Source organism: Thermobia domestica, chromosome 13, assembly GCF_964235325.1.
Source record: "Thermobia domestica chromosome 13, izTheDome1.hap1.1, whole genome shotgun sequence".
Taxonomy (NCBI): Eukaryota; Metazoa; Arthropoda; class Insecta; order Zygentoma; family Lepismatidae; genus Thermobia; species Thermobia domestica.
Window position 1 is genome coordinate 193,675,641 of NC_137466.1, and position 25,647 is coordinate 193,701,287.

Below are 25,647 nucleotides of genomic sequence, written 5' to 3' on the forward strand. Positions count from 1 at the left end.
TGTTTTATTAACAATTTTAAATCTTGTGTTTTTATTTACAACAACAACAATAATCACATTCTTGCAAATGCATTAGTTAATGATGTTGATCTTACATGTTTCCACCAAGAACATAATTGTTGTGCATTACGAAATGCACATCCGGATTTTTTCTCAAGTTTAATATTTTGTTCATGAAACGAACACAAATCATTAAATACGTTCGCATGCAATGTGTTTAATGATGGACATTGTTTCCTTTCTAAATCAATAACATTATCTAATGCAAAAATCTTTTTAATCCAAACTGATTTTTCTGCACCTTTGGAATAAAAGGTTGCATCTTGTTTACAAAGTTGATATACAAGGTTACGTATGTGTGATACAGTATAACCACATTTATCATTCCAACTTAGTCCATGTAAGTGTAATGTTAACCAATCAATTTGTTTTTGACAACCTAACGGTAGTAAATTATATTCTATTGGTGATCTTATTAAGCAATGCAAATTTACTGTATCATCACATGCAGTTAAACAAAATTCACGAATAATAAATTCATGATTTGAAATCTTGAAACCTTGTATGTCAATAATGTATTCATTAGCAAATGGTGAAATTTCATGTTTACGTTGCAATAAAAATGGAATAATTTGTCCAACAAATTCAGTGTTCTTTAAACATTCACGCGTTTTTCGTATAAAGTTTATACTTGAGATTTCACTATGTCTTTCTTCAAACACTTCAAACAAATCAATAAGAGTTATTTCATTGGATAAATACTGCACTGCAAAATCACCAACGTTCTCAGGATTCAGTACAATTGGATTAAAGAGTAAGTATACGTTTATAGTTCTCAAAACACATTGTTCACTAATTTCATCATCACTACAATATACACATATACTATTTTCGCAAGACATTTTGTTAACACAGTTCAATCACATTCACTATCAGGATTATATCTGTCTTTTTCAAGTAATATGCGTACGAGATCTTCTCGTGCATTCATATCAACCGTCAGTTCACCATATGTAATATTAAAATAGTCTCTTGTTAATGGACCAATAGCATGAGTTAATCCGTAAATATAAAACAATTCGTCTTGTACACGAGGAGTCATCAACACAGACCATGCACGTATACCTAAAATGTCATCCTCACAATAAAAACATTCATGAGCCCACTGAAATGTTTCATTCCAATAACATGCATAACATATCACATAACCATCGGGAATCCATTTCACAATACAATCTCTAATACAGTTTACATCCACCTGGTTATCACTACATTCACAATTCCAAGCTAATTCCGATGCAGCAGGTGATGGTGCCGACGTATCCACATTTGATACCACGGCTTCGTGTGATTCCGCCTCAAAATCCAATTGATCCTCCGAAAACTCGTATACTTCGTCATCGGATAAATCATTTGTTTCTTCACTATCTGATGATAAGCAAGGATAAACTTCTACATTATTTGCATATCTTTCTAACAACGTTTCATTAAATGATGAATCGGGAGAATCTGGATGGTCTTCTATTTTTAATTTCTTTTTACAAGATGTTTCATTCTCATCTTCAGACTTTCGCTTCTCAACAAGTTCTTCAACCAAGTGATGCTTGTCCATGGCTAACAAAACTATACACTCAAATTTTAACAGTAATATTTAAAGAAAAATTTTCAATGACGTCACGCGCTCGCGCCCGCGCCCGCACATATTTCCCGTTCGCGTCCCTTGCGCCCACACCCCCGCGCCGCGTCGCGTTTTCCGGAACTTATCTTTATTATTATCATTTATATGATACTCACCCCTCTTCTATTACATCCTCTTCCTATTTATCATTTTCTACTTATCAACAACATACCACTCACCCCCTTCCACTACATCCAATTAACCTTTATCATTATCAACATCCGGAAAACATTGATATCAAAACATAGGGTCTCTCTATAACATAATGTATACCAATACCGGAAATACATTGATAAATCAGTCTTATCAGACCGGATATCCTGAGGACATCTATGCTATTTTCTACTATGCCGAGACCAAAATTTTTTCGTCCTAACTGAGTGTTCGGCTTAAGCGAGTTCGTGTTAACGAGATTATACTGTAATAATAATAATAATAATAATAATAATAATAATAATAATAATAATAATAATAATAATAATAATAATAATAATAATAATAATAATAAAGTAGTTCATGAAAATTCGAACCCTAATGTATAGTATACACTATACATTATGTATAATTTAAGAAATCATGGCTCTAACTTATTCTGTTACAAAATTTTTATCTGATTTCTTTAAAGTGAGTGGTAGTTCCGGGATTCAAGTAAGGTCAGTTTCATCTACTAGCTATGAGCGCCTGCGATATGATTTAAAAGCATCTAATTACTTTCACCGTAATCATGTGCTGGTGCAGATATTGCTGCTCTTTATTGTTGAACGCAAGTGCGACTGAATACTACAGGCTTACTTTCATTCATATAAACATTCTCAGTACATCTTTCAGGGTCCTGGAACATTAAAAATAAAAAATAGTGCACACTGATCACAGAGGTAATTCTGGAGCTAAAATCCTGTATATACGAGGGCAAAGCCACTACTCGCATTTTTTTTAAAATTTTGTGATTCTGGCAGCACTTTCTCTTCACAACTACATAATTTAACATCAGGACAATCACAATAAGAAGGAAAAATCCCCTGTTACAGCCATCAACTTTTCAGAACTTGCGATCATCTTGGTGGGTTTGGTCTCTTTCTGCGACTCGAATCGATTATCATCTAGCTCGACGCATCTATTTGCAGAGACCCTCACCAAAGAAAAGGGGTGTGTTGATTCTTTAGCTCCAAACGCAAAACTCCACTTGTGAGAGCTAAAATCGGGGATATGGATGGCTCTACCGATTGTTCTGTATAGGCACTTTTTTTTTTTTTTTTTTGTCTCTCTGGCTGGTTGGGATACTATCTTGCGTGTATCTTCTTCCATGTCTCTCTTCTGTAACTTTACGTCCTCTGACTTGCAGGATCCAAGATTTTATGAAGGTACGCTGATACATAACATTTCCGGGTTGTAGGGTTTTCGGAGGGGGGAGGAGGGGGGTCTTCTATAGTGTAAGCGGACTTGTCTCACAATAGAAGTTTCTTCTCTAGGCAATAATTTCTTTCATGCTTTCATGGTTTACTTGCAGCTTCGTTTTGTTGGACCAGTGAGCCCCTATTATACTGTTTCTTGCATGCCGTAATTCTGATACTTCTGCTTCTAGTTACACTGTAATGGTTTTGGAACTAGTGTGTGTGTGTGTGTGTGTGTGAGTAATGTTATTACCCGCGTACATTCTTGCGAAGTACCACTTTTCGGTGTTCTAACCGAGCATATTGGCAGTTTGCATTTCTACATAGAAAAAAGTCACAAAAACGTATAACTGTATGCGTGTGTGGTGTACTTGTCGTGAAATTTGCGTTTGAACTGATTAGACTCCCGGGTATTGATCTGTCAAACTATATTCCGAAACATGGTTCTTTCTTTGGTGTCGTCCTACTTGCGACAGTCTTATGTGCGACAGGAACTGTTAACTACCTTATGAGCGACCGATTCGATTTGTCAACTGGCCTATGAGTCACCGATTCGTTCACCTCTCGCAGGACTTAACAGTTCAGCTAGCTATAAGGGATTATATCAGGTTGCTATACGACAAGCTTTCATGTATAACGCAAAATAAGGGGGAAGGCGAATTAAACAATTAGTTTACGTTTTGTAGCTTAGAACAGGGAGGAGGTAATTTAAAGAGTTTGTTTACCTTTTGGATTGTTTAAAGTGCACTGCATTGTAATTGGTGGGATTGGTTGGAAATAGCCTATCAGGTGTAAGGGATCTCACAAGCTGTCTTTTATTATTGAAATGTTTTTATCATTTTATTCATAGTCGTAGAAAGTCTTTAAAAAGTAGATAATTGGCGAAACTGTTACACGTTTAAGCTTTCCAAAATAAAATATATTCCTTTGCTTAATGAGTAATTATGCAAATTTGAATTAAATTAAGTACAGGAAGTAGAGCTTTTGAAGAAAGGGGATGTTACCATTAATTTTCAATAATTATTTACATAGAAATATACTTTTCGTGGAAATAGCCCTGTTGTCTCGTTAAGTTATTTGATATGTTTTATGTCAAATCTAACTCAAAATTAAGCTAAGTTTTATTTGAACTCACAGTAGAGGGAAAATATATTTGACGAACAGTATCACTGGCACGTACATTTTCCATAGCAAGTTGTACGGACGCTAATAACGCCAGAGGCAAACATATTTTACGAGAGGAAATCATATCATCTTCCATCATCTCAATGTTAATGAATCGGTCGCTCATAGGACAGATAACAGTTCCTGTCGCTAATAGGACTGTCGCTTCTAGAACTAATTCCTTTCTTTTTCCCATCATATTTTGAACATTGCGAATGCTTTTGTTGCGTTTGTGGCTTTTTTCTTTTAGTTTCTCCAAAATTATGTGTTGTTGACGAGAGCTGGGCCATAAACCCATTTCTTGAACTTCACGTGCACCGGAGTGAAATCACATATATTCTAATAGATTATAGATATTAATCTCGAGACGACTGTCTGGTTTGTGCTTTGCTCATCATTTTTTGGACTCATGTTTGCTACTTTCTTAATAGTCACAATACAAAAATACAAAAGAACGTTTTAGCACTTTTTTCCACTACCTGTATTTTTGAGTGATCGATGTGGATGGTCTATGTATACAAAGGAATGAACGGTATGCAAACGTGTTTCGTTCAGGGAAATTATCTAATAAAAAATAAAATCTTGAAATCACAGAATACGTCATTTTCTACCTCTTTCTACATGTTGGACCAGTACAAATATGAAGCCCAAATTTTTATACTGATTTTTTTTTCGTTATTTAAAAAATACTCTAATATAATAAAGTATGACTGCAAATACACGACGATATTCTGTGATAGTTCACTGTATGTATCACATTTTGAAACACCCGGTGACCACAGAGGATATCCCTGGGTCGACGAGCAGAAAATGAACTAAATTAGCCTTATGGATAGTAAAATTCTTACCTTGGGTCGTACCTGGAGTAACTGCCTGGGTAGTTGGGTGGACTGAAGAGATTGCGAGCTCCCAACGACAGCTGAGATCCGAAGGAATCACCGAAAAGACCTTTAGGATACGGGGCCGTTGCTCTGTACGGTCGTTTCATTCGCCGGCGGCGTCTATAATTTCCATTCTCAAACATGTCTTCGTATTGAGGATCTGAAATAGAGAGAAAATATACACTTTTAACTAATTGTATAGAGCTTTTACATATCTTCTTCTTCTTCTTTTTGTTAGAAGAGGAAGAACAAGTACGGTAATAGTCACAACTTGAGACATGAACAAGTAGGATACCATTAACTCAGCTCAATGTCTTGAATTCTAATATACAAGAGTTACTTTTGCATAGTTCTCTGGTTTTCATTTTAAGATCATTTTATTCGGTTGTTTCTTAATTTCTGTTTTAAGATTTTAACGAATACAAGTAAAAACGCCTCTATGAAAAGAAAATCATAATCGACTTTGTTTCTGAGTTATGAATTCGTAATATGTGGGAAGATGAAACGGTACTGAGTTACGAGATTCGCAATATGATATGTGGGAAGATGAAACGTTGCTGAATTTATGAGATTCGCAATATGTGGGAAGATGAAACATTGCTGAGTTACGAGATTCGCAAGATGTGGGAAGATGAAACGTTGCTGAGTTACGTAATTCGCAATATGTGGGAAGATGAAACGTTGCTGGGTTTACGAGATTCGCAAGATTTGGAAAGATGAAATGTTGCTTAGTTTACGAGATTCGCAATATGTGGGAAGATGAAACGTTTCTGAGTTTACGAGATTCGCAATATATGGGGAAGCGAAACATATCTGAATTGTGGACTTCGTAATATGTTGGGTAAATGAAGCGTTACAGGGATTTGCAATATGTTCGAAAATAAAACTTCCTGAGTTATGCATTTTGTACTATATGGGAAAATGAAATGTTCCTGCATTACGGGAATTCGCAACATGTGGGAAAATGAAATGTTTTTTGAGTTATAGATTTCACAATATATGGAAAAATGAACTTTGAAACCACATAGCACAAACACTTTAGTCATAGTTGACTTACTAATCAATTGTACTTCATTCAAAACAATAAGTATCAATGAGTATGCAAGGATATTTTATGTTGATTATATTTGCCTGGGAGATTATTCGCAATTCTCTACTTTTAATGGAAATTTCTCCTAGTATTATTAATTTGTTGACTTTTCCATACCGCTTTGAGTAAAATCAATATATTTTGTGCTATGTACCTTCAAAGTGCATTTATTCACATATTGGGAACCCATGATACAGAAACGAGGCCGATTTCGATTTTCCTTCATATAGCCTAGATAGTTTAATTTGTTTTGTAACCAGAATTACGTCCCAAACACTGCAAGAGAAATTATATCTAAAATACCCTGTATTTTACTCTTGCCTTACATTAAGGGTAAGGGTGACGCAACTTTAGAGGCAAACAAACAGGAATTTCAATGCAAATAATTCAAATATACAAAACTTACTAGGCGAGATATACGAGAATTACTCAGGTTATATACGATTAATATAGAGCTGCAATATATATATATATATATATATATATATATATATATATATATATATATATATATATATATATATATATATATATATATATATATAACCGCCATAAAATTAAAACATGATCTTTGTGCACGCTAACTCTTGTATGGTATATTTAAAATCCAGTTGAGCGATCCCTTTCATTATATAACAACACGTGACAAATTAAAAAAAAAAAATCTAGAGAAGAATATTTGCAGAAATCGTCCATAATATGAAAACAGACAACTAGTTCAGTTTACTTTAGTTCCTGTTATCAGAAAGAAAGTTCTGTTATTGTATCTTGGAGTCCTAATATAACCTAACCTACTACAAACAATATTAGCTAAACTAACTCTATGGCCTATGAACCCGGAGGTTCAATGCCGCGTTCACAAAAGCTCTCCATTGACTTCTATCCTTAGTCAACTGGATCCAGTTTCTACTTTGTCTTCCTATTTCCTGCGAGATACTCATATTGTCCTCCCATCTGCGCCTAGGTCTTCCTAATGGTCGTTTTCCAAATGGTCTTCTAATCAAGACTTTGAAAGCGTACCTACTTTCTTCCATCCTGCGGCTACATGACCTGCCCACCTGAGCCTCCTAGACTTGGGAGATCCTAACAATATTTGGTAAACCGTATAAATTATGTAGTTCCTCGTTATGAAGTTTCCGCCATTCCCCATTCCCGTTTCTCTTGGGTCCGAATATTCGTCTCAGGATCTTGTTCTCAAATACTTTCAGTCTATGTTCTTCCTTCCAAGTAAGCGATCATGTTTCACAACCATACACAACAACAGACATGATTATCGTTTTATATATTTTAAGACGAAAATTCCTCGACAGAATTCGCGACGACATGAGATTTTGAACTGAATAATAACACGAATTTCCTGCTTTTAGTCGACATGTAGTTTCTTCGTAAATATGGTTTCCGTCTGTTAATATTGATCCTAGACATTTGAAAGTATCCAATTTATCAAAAGTATTATTCGATATTTTAACGCATCCATAATTTGAGGTATTATGATTCCGACGAACTTCCATGTATTTAGTTTTATCTGCATTTACTTCTAAACCAATGTCCCTGCAAGTGTGTAATAAGACCTCTGCATTTCTTTCTATTATTCTCCTATCATCTGCTATTAAATTTACATCATTAGCATATGCCATACCCTGGTGAACCCCACTCAACTCTAGGCCCTGGTTGCTATCTTTGATTTTCCTTTTGCGTATTTCAGAACAAAGTTGAATAATAATGGCGACAATGCATTTCCTCTACAAACAATATACAATTCATTTATACTTTTCGTGTCTTTTTAAATAACGAGAGGATATGCAGACCCTACTAACGTTGTTAAAATTATTCGTATATTTTTTTATCCCGTTATTGGATTATTCCTTTAAAATATACGGATCATTATTAGAATATTAGAGTAATTATTCGTTTTCATAATAATTACTGAAATAACGAACTTCGACCCGAGTATTCGACTAACAAATTTTCGAAGAATTCACTATTCGAATTTTAACAGCAACAATATGTTAGAAAGATTGTGTTAATTGTAACATCAATGTTGCTGCTTCTGTATAATTGCATATTTTCTTAGTTTTTGCGTATTTTAATCGAGAGACGGATCTAGAAGGTGAAAACTGTGGGAGGGGGAGAGGGGCAGTCAGAGCCCAGACTATGATAGGTATATCATGAGTTTACTACAAACTTTAAAAAATATAATAATAATAATGGCTTAAATTATTTTTGTTACTCATAAAACTGGGGGCCTATTCCCCCGCGCTAGATCCGCCAGTGTTTTAGTTGATGTTCTTACACTTATGTTAATTTTTTTCTTAATCCTATACTGTATTTGGCAATCGAAGTTTCTACACATCTTACCTTCCTATCTATAGAGAAACAATATTTAAAAAAGTTCATTTTGGTACAGTCATTTCCCAAATTGTGAAAGAAAAAAGTTTTCGAATATTCAGTCCGACAAAGAACGTTCTCGAACATTAAGTGCAGCTGTGGCTTTAGCGGGTAGGCTGGGTGGGCACGTGCCTACCCCGAAATTTCGAAACATATATATATACGCTAACAGATACAACAAAGAGTAAATGTATTTTCCACTATTTATATTAATGGCAGATAATTATTTAACAAATAGCATCAACCACTACTATAAAAGTAATTTCCTACTTTCATTAATCAATCAAATGTGTATATGTATTCACAAACGAGGGAACGGGCCTACACAAAATTAAAATCCTAAAGCCGTCCCTGAGTAAGTGCTGTCTAAATACCCTGATTTTAACATGTCTTTATTTTAAAAATAGTCTTGTAGAATTGATAGTTTTGCTCGCGAGACCAGAAATAAGGTTTTCTCGTCTCGCTTTGTAAATTTTGTGGAAGTTTCGTTTATTATGTCCTGTTTTTTTTTTTTTTCTTTCTTAATTTCATTCAGAAGTTATTAGAATCTCTTCGCGCCACGAGATGTTCACAACAGAATTCAAATCATATTTAGGGTTGCCAAGTGGACGGTTTTTGACCGGCCTGGCCGAAAATATTGCTATTATTTTGATTAAAGCCGGTGATCGGTACGAACTTCTTACTAACCCCTTTATGGCCGTTTTTTTTTCTCAAATTTGTATCTAGTTCGAAGCAATTTCATCTAGTTCGAAGTATAGATTTAAAGAGTAGCTTTTATTCTGTAAATCCAAAACTGTCACCTTTCACCATCTGTCAACGAATTATATATTTTGTTCATCAGTTTAGATATAATTTTAGAGAGATGACAGGGACTGTATCAGAGAAATTTTGAAATTTGCTTGAATTTGAATTTTATACATTTATTGAGAGTGAAAAAGAATTTCTTAAAGCAACTTCCTGTATAAGTTTAAATAATAAATTTTCATTTTCCAAATCCAAAATTGTCACGTAAAAATTATACACTTTAGTTCATCTGTTTTGATGACTTTAAAGAAGTGGTAATTACTGGTAAATACAATAAAATGATCAATGCCGATTTCAGTTTCTCATTTATAGCACAATATATCTATTAAGATTATCAGTGATTGTACTAAGGATATGCGGAATAAAGGTGCTAATGTACTTTTGTTCACGAAAGTACATTTCCTTCCCATGGATGGGTCCGAACAGAGATACTTCACACTTAGACCTATACCATAGGGAATTTTGAGGGGGTGTCGTTTTTTTATTTTCCAGAGTTGGCAACCCTAATCATATTTATTATTGGAGTATATATTATGTAATACTTGCGTATCTTTAAATATTGATAAATACTTTTCATTATGTTCGTAAAATCAATTTATCAATTTATAGTTTTTTTTAAAATATATTAATCATGCAACATTAAATAAATATTTTTTTTTAGATCTAAGACATGAGTGAACAAGTATTCTCCACGAGACTCGTGAAGATGTTTGTTTCGTCTCGAAAATGAGACAAAGATTTCTCACGTTTCTAGTACCGTTTGGAATTTGAAACTTTACGAGACGAGACATTTCTCATTTCGTGCAGACGTGAGCAACACTAAAAATGAATACATGAGCATGATTGAAGTTGATCGGCGTTGGTCACCAATAAGTAACCTAGATTGGGATTGGATTTGAGTTTAGTGTCCCGTTCAGCAGCGAGGCTCTATGAGACGTGGACCTACAGCTTAATATGGGATCCGAACCACATGAATTCCCGCCGGGAATAGAACCCTGATCTCCCACGCAAAAGCGCGAACGCTATTCTCATTTGCAACTTAGCTATTTAACAGTGTTATCATTACAAATTCACGTTAATAACATGTTTGGTTCATATATTTTTGTTCTGAATAAGATTATTATTATTATTATTATTATTATTATTATTATTATTATTATTATTATTATTATTATTATTATTATTATTATTATTATTATTATTATTATTTTATTATGACCTATTATTTTACAAAAAAATGACTATGTTCACAACCAACTCGGAAAATTAGGACCTCTAGACCAAATTATTTCATATATATCTTATCTCGTCAAGGACTACCGAATCGCCAAGTTTAGTCAAGATCCGACGAGTTTCATCGATCGCGTACGTAGTGCTGCCGATGAGACGAGCTTGGATTAAATATCAAGCAAAATCACGCATTATGTTTAGCTAAAATATGAGTATTTTTTAAAACCTATTTCTCACGGAAATCCTTTATTTACAAACAGGGGAGTGGAATTCACTCTATATTAATGATCACTTCATCATATTACACCAAAATCAACAGATTTTATTTTATGTAAGCTCTTGTACACTTCTGTCCAGCTCTTATCAGACAAATTCGATCAGGTTGAGATCCTGCCCACATATAAAGAAAGGGAGAAGTATCTCCTGTTCGTTGTAAAATACTTAAAATTATATATCTTGGAAGACATTGAGAGGGAGTTTTAATTACAAAACGGATTTTACAATTATAATAATTAATCGTAACAAGACAAATGGCCCATCTTGTGTATAAAAAATTCACATTGTTGAGTAGAAAACAATAAGTAAATAAAAAGCGAATGTTTAAAAGCACTTCCCTTATTTTCAGTCACAGAAGTGTCTCCTTATTAGTTACTTAGTTGGTTTCAAGTGTTGTGTTCCTTTCAGCACAGAGGCTATATGAGACGTAGATCTACACCTTTGTACTACGCATGTCAGCAGGTGAAAGCACCTGCCATGCACGTCACCATATTAAACACAGGCTTTTTTTTATCAGGGGTAAAAGCGAGGGGGTTACGCCGTCCCCCCACTTCCAAAAGTATGTACGCGTCCCCCCAGTTCCTAAAAAATTACAATGAGCAAAGATAGGCCGGGGGACGGCGTAACGTCATGGTGCAACCTGCCCTCCCCCTATATTTTCAGATTCACTTTTACCCCTGCTTTTTATCCATTTGTAGCAACATTTATCGTAAACATTACTACAATACATGAGAACAATGAAATCAAAATTCTGATTCCTAGGTCATATGCAGAAATAAAAATATACATCAAGTATAAAATTATTTAAGAAATTAAAACAGAAATATGGCAATATATTGTGCCATTAAAATTTAGGATTTAGATTTCTGGGCTTTCGGCATCTAAGGCCATTTAGCCCTTCACGTTTGAGGGATGACGTCCCTCGGCGAGCACACAATCCGGGGAAAGGGAAGGAAGAAAGGTTTCGGGGAGGAAGGAAGCGGCCTGGTACCTATAAGTTAGGTACCACCCCGGCATTTGCCTGGTGTGAATTAGAAAAACCCAGGAAAACTTCACTCAGGATGGCTGGCCTGAAAAAGCGTTTTACACTTATTTGACCGAGTGACCCCACCGGGAATCGAACCCGGGACCGCTCGCACCGTGTGTCACTAAAATGTTGGCATAAAACGTATTGCTTTTATTTTAGTTCATTCAAGGGTTATGTGCAGAACGATATATTTGTTAACAGGTAGCATATGTAGACGAATACACTACAAATATTGTTCAGTATGTGTGTCAGTCAGCATGCCAATCAACTTTTACAGAATGAATTGAAATGTGAATATGAAAGACAACACTACCAGGTAGTAATACTCTCTATATAGCTAAATAAAAGAAATTGGTCACCATTTCGATTGATTCAAACGTTTGGTTCAAAATGACTACAAGATTAGGGCAAGCATTCATTTGGTAGGAATAAGCAATCAGGAAGATAATCTGGTACAGTAGAGTCCCGATTAACCGAGCTAATGTGGACCGGATCTAACTCGGATAAGCAAAGACTCGGTTAACACGGATGAATACATAGATAATTTTGTACAGTATTTATTATTGTTGTTTATTGATTATTTCTCTTTACTAGATTAATTACTATTATTGTCTTTATTAGTTTTATTGGACTAACACTACAGTCATAAAGAATTAGCCATAATTTAGTAAAGTGAAGGTTTGTTTTTAAGTAAAACACAACACGAATAAAGAGTGTTTAGCATACACATGTCATATTTTTAAGAGAAAGCATTTCATAGTTTTCTCCGTTGATATATTGCGCAGGCGTCGTAATATCATAATGTCAGCTGGTGCCGTGTCGTCTTGCTGTTCGACGTACAGTACTGCCTTCTCAATCTCGCTCAAACCACCTGTGTGACTGATTCTTTCAACATTTACCATTTCATTATAATCTTCATTATCCGAGCTGTTATCTTCTATGACCAAATTGACAATAGATTCATCAGACAATACATATTGTTCATCATCTCCCATCCAATCACTCATATCTTCATCGTTGTAATCATGATAGTTTTTATTCCGCCATTTTTTTTTGTTTGTTTGGATTAAGCTCAGATAACACGGAACCTCGGTTAATCGAAACTCGGATAATCGGAATTTCACTGTAATAGGTAACATAGGTTCCGTAACAATGTTGGCACTATGCCCCCGCGAGTCTTGCAGCCATTTTTGATTCATTTGTTTCAGATATATTGTTTATAGTCATTGGTCAAAATACGGTGTACTACATTTACATTTCAATTCTGGTACTATCTAGGAAGCGATACTTAAAGTACGTGATATGCATTATTTAAAGTAAACTTAAATACAATAAAAGATCATTTATCAGCTTTTTAAAGATACGAGTATCATTATACAATATCCATACTCAATCTTGCAATTTAATACATTATAATCGTGTTCTATTTCCTAAATAATTTAACCCAATATGAATACATAGTACATTCTGAATGGTGTGCTCCTATCTCGGGTAACAGGCTATCAACCACTGATTTCTTCAAGATATCTATTTCCGCCATTTTAGGTGAGTTGGGAATTCCAATCTTGCGTGCGTAATCTTATCTCGCCTAAAATGGTGACAAAGGCATTTCTGTACTAGATTAACCACTAGCACTACAAAATTGTTAAATCATAAAACGAAATCTTAATAGCTTGATTTCCTTTCAATTAAGGAAAAATTAAAAAAAAAAAAAAAAAAAATAAGATACACGCAAGTACCTCGCCTGTATATGTGCCTCGAAAGGCTAGCAAAAATTTTTCGACCTTTAAGGAGTAAAAAAATTTGCGATAATAACAATAATAATAATAATAATAATAATAATAATAATAATAATAATAATAATAATAATAATAATAATAATAATAAGAAGAAGAAGAAGAAGAAGAACTAGTTGACCCTGCGCTATTTACACAACGCACAGTTCTAATATGAGCGTGAATGTCCTTCCTACTTCTCACTTTATAAACGCAAGTCCCTTTACGTATTCTCTGTCAAGAAAGTTTATGCATGTTTTCCGCGGGATAGTATCTTGCCCCTTGCTGCTATGAAAATAAAATACTACACATTGCCCCATATCATTTCGCCAGTAGCTTCCTATTTGCTCATCAGTTAAAACAGTATTCCTGGGCATTGTGGCGAAAAATGTATTTGTTTTTCCGTGCATTCTACGAAAAACACAGAGTGAACGCAATAAAAACGAAACAAGGAAAAAATACAATGCGATGTAATGTGCTTGGACTCTTTCGACAAATCACTCAATGTAGCGCTTTGTTTGCAAGCAGGTCTTGATGGTGTAATCGGTAAGACCGTGGGCTAAAGTTAACGGGGTTTTCAGGTTGGTTCCCCCTAAAAAAAATACTTTTTATTTTATTTACAACAATAGAACTATCCAGTCATTCGAGAAACGGTAATTGTGTAGAAACACAACATTTCGCTTTTGTATTCAGATTATCGCAAAGAAATATGATCATTTCTTGTAGTTCAAACCGTAGACAATCAGTAAATAATGTTTTTCGGTCTTTTTATAAACAATGTCTAGTGTGTTGTCGTCATAAGAGCTCTACACTGTAGACCTTAAAGTCGCAAGTTTCTGAGGAAAACAGTGTCCATGAACTACTACTACTATTATTATTATTATTATTATTATTATTATTATTATTATTATTATTATTATTATTATTATTATTATTATTATTATTATTATTATTATTATTATATTATTATTATTACTAGAATGACAAAAGAAGGAAAGAAAAAGACAGTTGAAGCTATTGATAGGAACAGAAGAGATATACTTTGTCAGATTCTTTTCAGGTTTACACATGAACGTAACAATATTATTACATTTATGGATTGAAACATAGAATTATTATTTTATGAGAACAAAAAACGGAGTATAAATATGAGTTAGCTGGTAGCATTAATGAATTTTGTTTCTCCCTTCTTCTAGATAGGTTGAGTTGATTTTGAGCTTAACGTCCCTTTCAGCAGCAAGGGTATATGAGATGGGACCTACTGATTAACATGGAATCCGAAACACATGAGCTCCTGCCGGGCATCGAACCCGGGTCTTTTGCTAGATAGGAAGGTGAGGTGACACCTTGAATGGAATCCTTCTTGTGACTAAAGTTGTAAGTTCGATCACTATTTGTAATCTGTGTTATTTCTTTAATCCTTTATCAACGTTGCATGTAACGTTGAAGCTAATAATAACTTCTTAGCGAAATCACGTTTAAAATTTGAAGACTGAGTTAGTTGTGTAAATTCGCACACAGGTCGAGGTAACGAAGCCAGAGTAATGTGCGTATGTGTCTTGAACAAAGAAATAGTTTCTCTGCTCTGGTCATCCTCCCTCGTAGTGTATTCGATAACAAGGTGGTCTTAAGATCTTGTAGTCCACGGACGGATTCCCGCGCACGCAGAACCATTTTCATTTCTTCAGCACAAGTAGGAAATGAAAAAAACAAACGACGCAAGAAGTTTAGAGCTAGCAAGAAAGACCGAACCAAAGATATGGGTCATTACGTGATTTGTTTAAAGAAACAATAAAATGGAGGAAAGTTATTTTGTTTGTGTCTAGAATGGAGTATAAATAAAAGAAGAAACTACAGTTCTGTCCAGAATTTCTTTCGCATATCTTTCAAAATAACTCTTTCTTATGTTAGATAATGTTAAATGTCTTCTTAGAAATATGCAAAAAAGGGAACCACATATTTCATATATATATATATATATATATATATATATATATATATATATATATACACTGTATGTAAAAATTTAAGAATCCTTCCCGTTGGTCTAGCGAATTGCACGTGCGGCTTTGATTTATGCGGTTCCGGGTTCTATTCCCGCCAGAATACTAAAAATAATTACCTTTTCATTTAGTCTTATTAATTGTCTATCATTTTTAACCTGAAGAGCATAAACGTGAAAAATTAAACTAAATAATTCCGTTTCAGTATTGTCCAGTGATTTCATTGTCTTAATCATCAATTATTGCTATCGTACTATATACTACCATGTGTATACAATTGGCTTGTCGCAGCTGATCCGAATTTGATCGTGGTTGTTCAAAGATTCAATGCTTGTTTGTGTTAATTCTTCGGCTATCACTACTGCTGTGCCAAGCTGTCTTTCCTTTAGGCAGTTACCTGCGTGACATGATCTAACTAACCACTAGCTTGTTGCTCGTGCCTACGTGTTCTGTGTTGTCCTTAGCACAGTAGTCTTAACACCAATAAAGCAATCTTTTATTTTCTACATGAAGTCTATCACACAAATCAAATATAAGGAAATTTATTTAGAAACGTCAAAGTTTTCACACGTCATTCACTACAAACGAACTTCTATTATCCAGTTTTGATTGCTGGCAGAAGCTAGTGTTTTATACTGAAAATTGGCATTCAATACACAAATGAATCAGGTTCACTTTAAGTATGAGACTTCCCAACTGTGCTATGGTTAAGCATCTAAAGACTTGTGGAACAGCTATGTCCGTTCGTCCGTCCGTCGACAGGTATCATAGGAAAAACGGTAAAAGATAAAGAGATAACGGATCTTACAATCGATTCACCGTCCCAAGGGTAGGTTTCATTTCCTCTGTTTACTCTCTGTTCAACTCGGAAGTTGATCAAGTTAATCATTTCCGGTTTCAACGTTTATCTCCATAGAACAAAATGATTATTAGATAACAACAAGCGGTTTTCTGCAAATGATTCAGCGTTTCAAAGCAACGTATCATGACAATGGCGAACACTCTACCAATTCTGATCAGCTGCGACAAGCCAATTGTATACATATATGGTAGTATATAGTACGATCGCAACAATTGATGACTGAGACAATGAAATCACTGAACAATACTGAAAGGGAATTATTTAGTTTAATGTTTCACATTTATTCTCTTCAGATTAAAAATGATAGACAATTAATAAGAGTAAATGAAAAGATAATTATTTTTGTGTTCTGGCAGGAATAGAACCCGGAACCGCATACACCAAAGCCGCACGTGCTACTGGCTAGACCAACGGTAAGGGTTCAAAACTAATATTTTATCTGAGGATAAAAAATCTATTCATAATTATTTACAGTACTTTACTTACAGTCATTTACCTCTAACAACAAAAAGAATAAGCAATCTAAGTTGTACGTCCCATAGTTATGACGACTAGGGTAAAGGAGGAGGTGGTTATGAGAAATCAATGAAATGGTGGAATAATGAAAGTGGGGAAAACAAGAGATCCCCGAGAAAACCCCACACACACTCTGTGTCCACCACAAAGTTCACTTGGCACAAGCTGCGATCGAACCAGGGACTCTATGCACCAAAAGTGACCGCTCTACATTGTTTACTTACTGACTTATTCTCTATTTCCATCACATTTCAGGACTCCTAGAATGGACATGGACATGCATTCAGAAACATCGAGGACAATTACAATTCTTCCCTTCCTACTACAGAGGGACTCGAAAACCTCACGCTCGTAAGTCTAATAGTGATGTCAACCGGCTCGGCTCGGTTCAACTGAGCCAACAGCTCGAGCCGGCTCGGTTCGGCTCGGCTCAGCTGACTCATCGGCTCGAGCCGGTTCTATTGCGATGAGCCATCGCCTCGGTTCGGCTCAACACAGGTGAGCCATTGGCTCGAGCCGGCAGTTGGAATAAGCCATTGGTTCTGCTCAGGTGAGCCATCAGCTCGAGGTGACTCGGTTTGGTCCAACTTTGCCGAGGACTCAAGCAGGCTTGGTAGGGTGAGTGTGGGCTCGGCTCACTTCTCGGTTCGGCTCGGTGGCGACTGAGCCGTGAGCCGAGCCGTTGATAACACTACAATCTAACACCTCAGGCTGCTCAGCTACACCCACCGACTTCCACTGGGCCATTGCGGCCCCTAGCTTTGTACTAGTTTGTAGTAATATTCATTATCTACGATACTTACGATACAGCCAAAAGATCATTATTTTTGTAAAATGTTTATTATTTTCATGAAGCAAAGAATGAATTGTCTACTTGGATTTAGAACTATCGCTACTACACTTTTAATTCACAACTAATATAATAGTTCATGTTCATTATTTCTGTCCATTTTCTGTAAATGTTTTACTTTAGTAATGTTTGATTAAAGTTTAGTCATGTGTTAATTACCGTTTAAAATATTTATAAGTTTCCACTTCCGGTCAGAATAACGATTAAAAATCGTTTCCTCTTTTTATAAAATTCTTGATAATTGTAACACTTTATTTAAAGGACGTAATCCTGTATTACAAATAAACTAGAATTAAGACGATAATACTAAGCAACATTATTAGAACAAAACATTGACGTTTAAGAAATTGACAGAATCAAGCTTTTCTTAAAAAAACAGCCTAGGGCATGGGATTCGAACTAATGATGGTGGACAAAAACAAAATCCTCAGGGAGCGTGCGTTAGCCGTCTACTCTACGAATGTATGTTAAGGTTCATTCTCTTAGTAAATACATATTAGAAAATCACTGCAACAAACTGCCAGATCGATTTGCATATTTTGTGGCTTACTTTTATTTGTTTGTTTACGTATAAAATGTTTAATATCTATTATTATTAGAGCTATGCAATATGTATAATAACTAACATTATGTAAGATTCACGTTGTATTTCTAATAAAGCATAAATTTCCCTCTGTGTAAATTTCGCCGCGCTGTTGCCACGCTTAGGAAAATGGAACTTAGAATTTGGCGATGAGTTTCGGAGATTTCTTTTATTAATTACAATTTCTTTATTACTTAAATTTTTACACATACACACACACACACACACACACACACACACACACACATATATATATATATATATATATATATATATATATATATATATATATATATATATATAGGAAATATGTGGTTCCCTTTTTCTGCATATTCCTAAGAAGACATTTAACGTTTTCTATTATAAGAAAGAAGTAATTTTGAAAGACATGCGGAAGAAATTCTGGACAGAAGTGTAGTTCCTTCTTTTATTTATACTCCATTCCTAGACACAAACAAAACAACTTTCCTCCATTTTATCGTTTCTTTAAACAAATCACGTAATGACCCATATCTTTGGTTCGGTCTTACTTGTTAGCACTAAACTTCTTGCGTCTCGATTCATTTGTTTTTTTTTTTTCTACTTGTGCTAAAGAAATGAAAATGGTTCTGCATCCGCGGGAATCCATTCTGGACTACAAGATTTTCAGACCACCTTGATATCGAATACACTACGAGGGAGGATGGCCAGAGCAGAGAAACTCTTTCTTTGTTCAAGAGACATACGCACATTACTCTGGCTTCGTTACCTCGATTTGTGTGGGAATTTACACAACTAACTCAGTCTTCAAATTTTAAACGTGATTTCGCTATTGTTAATCAATTTAATTCTACCCAAACAAAGAGACAGGAAGATCAGTTCTATGATCTCTTGCGTTACAAAAAGTGTATGACTATCGTGACACTACCAAAACTCTTCGATAACCACAAAAGACAATATCTTATTAAATCTCTTTATTTTCAATCTATACCTTGACTATGTTCTGATTCTCTCAACTCTACATCATTCATAAATCAATTATCTTAGCATATCATTCCAATATTTATCGTATTTCTTACATTTATAACCTTCTAAGTAATCTTGAATCACAAGATCAAACCATCTTCAAAACTGTATCTAATATGCATTCTATTTGCACAGGTTATCTCTCATTTTACCTAGTAACAGTCAGTGTCACATTCTTAAGCACTTTGTACCACCATTCCCATATTCCATCATTCTTCGTGTCCATGGGTTTTCTCGGGGTTCTCCCGTTTCCTCGCACTTTCTCATTCCACCAATTCTTCCATCATCGTTCACTTATTTCATTCATCGTCTCCCTTAGCTTAAATGAATAGTCGTGGTACGTTAAACTAAAATATTTCATTTCATTTCTTATTTATACCAAATAAATGCTTGTCCTAACCTTGTAGCCATTTTGGATCAAACGTTTGAACCAATCAAAATAGTAACCAATTTATTTAATTTAGCTATATATAGAGTATTACACCGGGTATTTTCGTCTTTCAAATTCATTGCGATATCACAATTTTTTAAAAATAAAAATTCATTTTATCAATTACGTGCAAATTCTCATTGCTTATCATTAATTAACCTAAAATACATCTGTTGCAGTTATTTTACGACAACGTTGTTGCCAGGGGGCGGGTTTCTGTCAAGAAAAACACCCATTTTTCGTACTTGCATTAAATAACCTTTTTATATGGCAACACTGCATCAACCTTGTTACATTTTCGCATCAATGGATAAATGTAGATGCTTACTGTACATACACACAGGAACCCACCAGTAGGAATTCAGTTTTCTGCAAATGAATATTGATTTCCTTCATTTTGCACATTTTTTTTTTATTTTTATTTTACAGTTACAATAATTTCTTTCATTACTACACAAAAACGTTGGTCATGATTTCGAAAATATCTACATAGACCATGCTTACATTTGTTTAAAGTTTCAGGTCTTTATCACTCTTAGATCAAAAGATAGACTATACGCAATCAAACTCTGGGTTGCGCAATTTTACGGACACACTGTGTAATTTTATACTCGATGTATATTTTTTATTTCTGCATATAAACTAGGAATAAGAATCTTGATTTCAGTGTTCTCATATGATGTTTACAATAAATGATGCTATTACAGGATGTCGAAAGTTTTGAATTTACATTGGAATAACTAATGAATATCACAAAATAATAATAATAATAAATATTAGTAATAATAGTGTTATATCTTAGCTACAAAAAATAAATTGTTTTGCTTTTCAGAAAAAGAAAACTATTGATAAAAATGCACCTGAACTAATAACTTGTGTGTTCTTTCCAGCAATTCAAAACAACATAATTAGTCTTGGCTTGATTAGTGTGTGACACGATACAACTAGGTTCATGGCGTATTTCCACACATGTTATAATTAAAGAGAACATTAATGTAATCTTAGGAACGCATTTTCTTCAGTCTTAGTTTTTTTTTTTTTTTTACAACTGTAGTAACAATTCATATTTTGAAGCGTGCACGACTCTTCTGATTGGAAAATTGGAACTTATTTGATAAGTTATTTTCGTTTCTTTTTTCTTTTTTCATCCATACTTCCTTAGTTTTTTCTTTCTTTCCTTTTTTGGTTTTATTGTCTGTACCTTGTACAGAATTTCCATACATTAATCCGTTGCGAAACAATAAAAAATCTTCGAGCTACAGTCACCATCGTTATTAACTCGGGTCGATCCATAACTGAACTGTTAATAGAAATTAGTGATGCTTTCAGCACAACGCCATTTCAACACTGAAAAGTTTAGTTTTTTTCGTTCTTTCTTTCTATTTATTATTACTACTACTACTATTATTATTATTAGTTTTTCAAAAAGATTCTATCGTATGATGCATTTATGACACATTTTTACACAATACTCCCCCTCCTTTCAACTCATTTGCTCCCTTTATTTATCCAATAGCTGTTAATTATACGTTGAAATCTTTTCATACATTTGCAACATTGATTCATTCGATATAGTTTAAGTATGTACGCTGTTCAAAATAAGAGTACTTAGATCAGGTTGAGTTCACGTCGAATGAACATTTACTATTGAGACAGCACAATACATATATATGCAGTATATATAAGGCTGCGTCAATCGAAATAATTTCCGTTTTAGAATATCCGGGTTCTTCAGTTTGCTCAAATATGAGAAGAGGAACGTAACGAATTAATTAGAATAAAAGTTGTTTAAGAGGGAGAAAGGGTGATTTTATTATGTGCTTGTACGGTTGTATCCATCTATAATATAAAACACGTTTAATGCTTATAATGGAAATCCTTATTAACACACCTCTCTTATGTATATGCATTTACAACATACTTTGGGTTGCCTATGAAACAAGAGGTGAGGTTGTGTCATCAAAATGTGCCTTGAAAGTGATTTCTTGTCCTGAAATGTGCATGTTTATCTTAAAAGAATTTAATTTCATCAAGAAATGTCTGTCTCGTCTCGTCTCGTGCGTAAATCTATATACTACTTATGAACACACACACACACACACACACACACACACAAACACTTTAAAAGAACGAAAAAAAACTGTTTTTTAAAACTTAAAAACAAACGGTTCGTTTTCGTTTTCTAAAAAAAAAATCCTTTCCAAACAGGTTTAATTTTCTATCAAACACTTGTTACGATTTTCCACCTAATTTTTTGCTTCTTCGTGAACTTGTTCTGAGATGAGTACTATAGTAAATAAGAAAGAATACCGGCTTCAGTGAAAATCACCAGACTGGCTTTAGCTTTAAAAAAAATATATTGGAGAAAAAGTGAAAACAGTTTCGGTGAAAAACTTACAAACAGTTTCTGGAAAACCGAAGTCGGTTTCGGCCCAAAATTGAACCGGTTTTGGAGAAAATTGAATGTCGGATTCTTGTTTTCTTTTGTAGAAGCCGGTTTTTGGGTTTATAGAAACCGATTTTGCCCACCCCTTCCTCTTAACATACCTGATGAACTGTGTCATTATCCATTTTCTTAAGTTTCCAATTAACCTTTCAAAGGCTTACTCCACTTTTTTTTTGTAGTAAATAACGATTTGAGATTTTTAGTGTCTATTTTATTAATTTCATTATGCAAAAATCTTACTAAGTCCAAGCAAAGACCTGTGTCCCATCATATTTTTCATATCAACTAACCTCGTCACAGTTACCCAGCATGCCAAGTTAGCTCAACATCGGATGACATATCTAGATTGCGTAAGATATACTTTCATGTGATTTTTATTTATATATTAATCAAATTAAGGGTAAAACTAAATAAGAAAAACAACCCTTAATAAGGCTAAAATAGCGCTATACTCTCCATACCTACGGGTTAAATTCCCGGCGGGACCTATGTAGTTCGGATTCCACGTTAAGCTGTGGGTTCACGTCTCATATAGCCTCGGAGCTGAAAGGCACGCTAGAATCTAATCAAACCAACTAACTCAACTAGTGTTTATGTCATTAGAGTATTAAAATTACGATACCTAGTATTGTGAACGACATTATGATACATAATCATGCAAGGGTAATAATAATAATAATAATAATAATAATAATAATAATAATAATAATAATAATAATAATAATAATAATAATAATAATAATAGACTTTCGAAGCCATCATTTATGGACTTCTTGATCCACAGACCACTATTTGGTTATTAGAACAACATACACTTAGAAGAATTCCACATGCTAATTCTTGAAACGAATGCGAATTTTTGAATCTTGTTTTTCGTAATAGATAGATAGAGAGATCATCTCAGCCGAGGTCGTTAATGGATTCAATCCATTAATATATTCACGGGTACCGATGAGTTTATCGTACTTTAGTGTTTAAAAGGCATGACATTCCCTAATTTCTTATGCAACCTGTACAGCAGCAAAGCATTGTTGGTTGCCTGCAACATAGGTACATTTAGTTTCTCTTAATGCAGAAAGTTCATTAGCTTCCCGTGATTCTCTTTACTGTCTTTACCAAAGTTTATTCAGATTGTTATTAGTACGGCTGGATGAATACCGAAGATTCTTAACTGCCCCAACATGAAACCGAAAGCAAGGTCCTGCTAATCAAACACAAGCACTGTTACGACTAGTCTACACGAAAGCTCTAAATTTTAATGCAGTATGACATTAAATTAAATTAAATCTTTAACGTCGGCTGTTATATCCTTTACGCTGAAGATCAGGAACGATCAGTAACAATTTCAAGAATAATGATGTTACATAAACAGGAGAACCTCGACAAAGCCGATATGATTGTCCAACAGGGATCAAGAACGCTTTACACTAAAGGTTAGCGCTCTACCATCGACAGCCCCAGTTAAAATGTTAATGTAAGGAGAGTTCTCACGTAACATTATGGGTAATTTAAAACTCTAGACATTGAAATGCTATGCTGTAAATGACAGGACCTCTTAAAAAAATTTCTCAATTAACAAACCCTTTCAATTATTTGGTTGACTCGAGGCAAGGGTGAATTTTTTGTTACCTCATCACGCAATAATTACTAAACTAATTAAAATGACATTTTACATGATAAACAACTTTAGACTACAACGATCTTCCTTTAACTACTTTGGGCAAAAGGTGCTATTTAAAAGTGCACAGGATGTGATTACGAAGAAGAGAAAAATATATAGAGCAATATGTTGATGATGTATGATTTTTAACTAACCGCTGTTACTGTAACAACAGATTTACCGTTTTGGGGTTGCTATGACAACCTGTTCTTGTTGATTAGGTGACTGAGAAGGTAGTTATTAAGAAGTTGACATGGCATAAAATTGATGTGTATTATTTCAGTGTATTGCAATTGATATGTCTTGCGGAATATATAGATATAAAACTCCAAGTGTTTGATAGTGTTGTGTGGTTTCATTTAACCTAATATCATATGTATTGTATATCGAACTGGGTAATGTAACGAAAATAAGAAAATATTGTTACAAGACATCCCTAAAATCTTAGGATATTAAGTTCTTAACTTTCGGTATAGGCTGGGCGGGGGGGATTGAAAAGGGGTGACACGTAAAAATAATTGAAAACAACTGATGTTAGTATTGAATCCATAGTATTAAGGGATTGCTGAAATGGAAAGTCCAAATTCATCCCCGATTGGCATGGTGGCAAGGAGTGCTCGGAGAAAAGGGTAATATGTAAAAATAATCGAAAACGACCGATATTAGTGCCCAACCCATGGTCTTCGAAATCACTGAGATGGAAAGTGGTACTTGCAAACCCGTTTAAGGGTCTTCACTACAGCGAAATTAAACTACCGCTAATTTTAAGGTTTTTCTGTAATATCTTCAAAACAAATAAAAAATATTCGAAAAGCAAAAACTAGATAGTACGATTTTGCATGTGATACCGCTATCACAATTCATGTATTTGCTTTCAATTTGCAACTGTAGGTAGATTAGCATTTTTTGCGGATTCTGTAAATAGCGGCATACCAAAAGCAGATAGATGAATTGTTCACTACGTTTTCTGCTTTTCGATTATTTTTATTTGTTTTGAAGATACTACAGAAAAACTAAAAAAATTAGCAGTAGTTTAATTTCGCTGTAGTGCAGATCCTTAAGTGCAGGTTCGGCCCCATCGACATGGTGAGAGTGACAAGGAATGGCATTACGAATTTTTGTGATTGTGCTTTTATTGAAATACATATCCTAAGGCGGGGAGGGTTCAAGTACTCTCCATAAATCTATTCTCCCCATGCAAAAAAGGAGCGTTTCAAATAGTATGAGAATAATCAGTAGAAAAAGTTAAAGAGTTCCGCAAAGAAAAGGACATTGCACGCCAGTGTCTTTGCATACCAAAGTATTAATAAATTTATCGGTTTTGGAAAATGCAAAGAAGATAGCAAGATCCTTCCTACAGACAGATAAAGAGGAGAACAGGAGAATTCTGAAAATCTCTGAATTTGACTGAAGCTGGAAATTACACCCATTCTCAACACCAACACGCTTTTAACAATCAAAGAAAATCTCAGAATTTGACTGAAGCTGGAAATTACACCCATTCTCAACCTTAACACGCTTTTAACAATCAAAGAAAATCTCAGAATTTGACTGAAGCTGGAAATTACACCCATTCTCAACCTTAACA

General features: G+C 34.4%; 1 protein-coding gene across 6 annotated transcripts in view; it reads right to left on the reverse strand.

Moving 5' to 3' along the window:
* LOC145668910 (uncharacterized) overlaps positions 1-25,647 on the reverse strand; it is a 399,698-nt gene that overhangs the window by 57,817 nt on the left and 316,234 nt on the right. For 5 of the 6 annotated variants that reach the window (XM_081737189.1, XM_081737187.1, XM_081737192.1 and 2 more), the window contains exon 4: positions 5,082-5,274. In XM_081737189.1, the coding sequence (XP_081593315.1) occupies positions 5,082-5,274 (193 nt within the window). The remainder of the gene's footprint in view (positions 1-5,081; positions 5,275-25,647) is intronic. The other variant, XM_081737188.1, reaches the window with a different exon arrangement.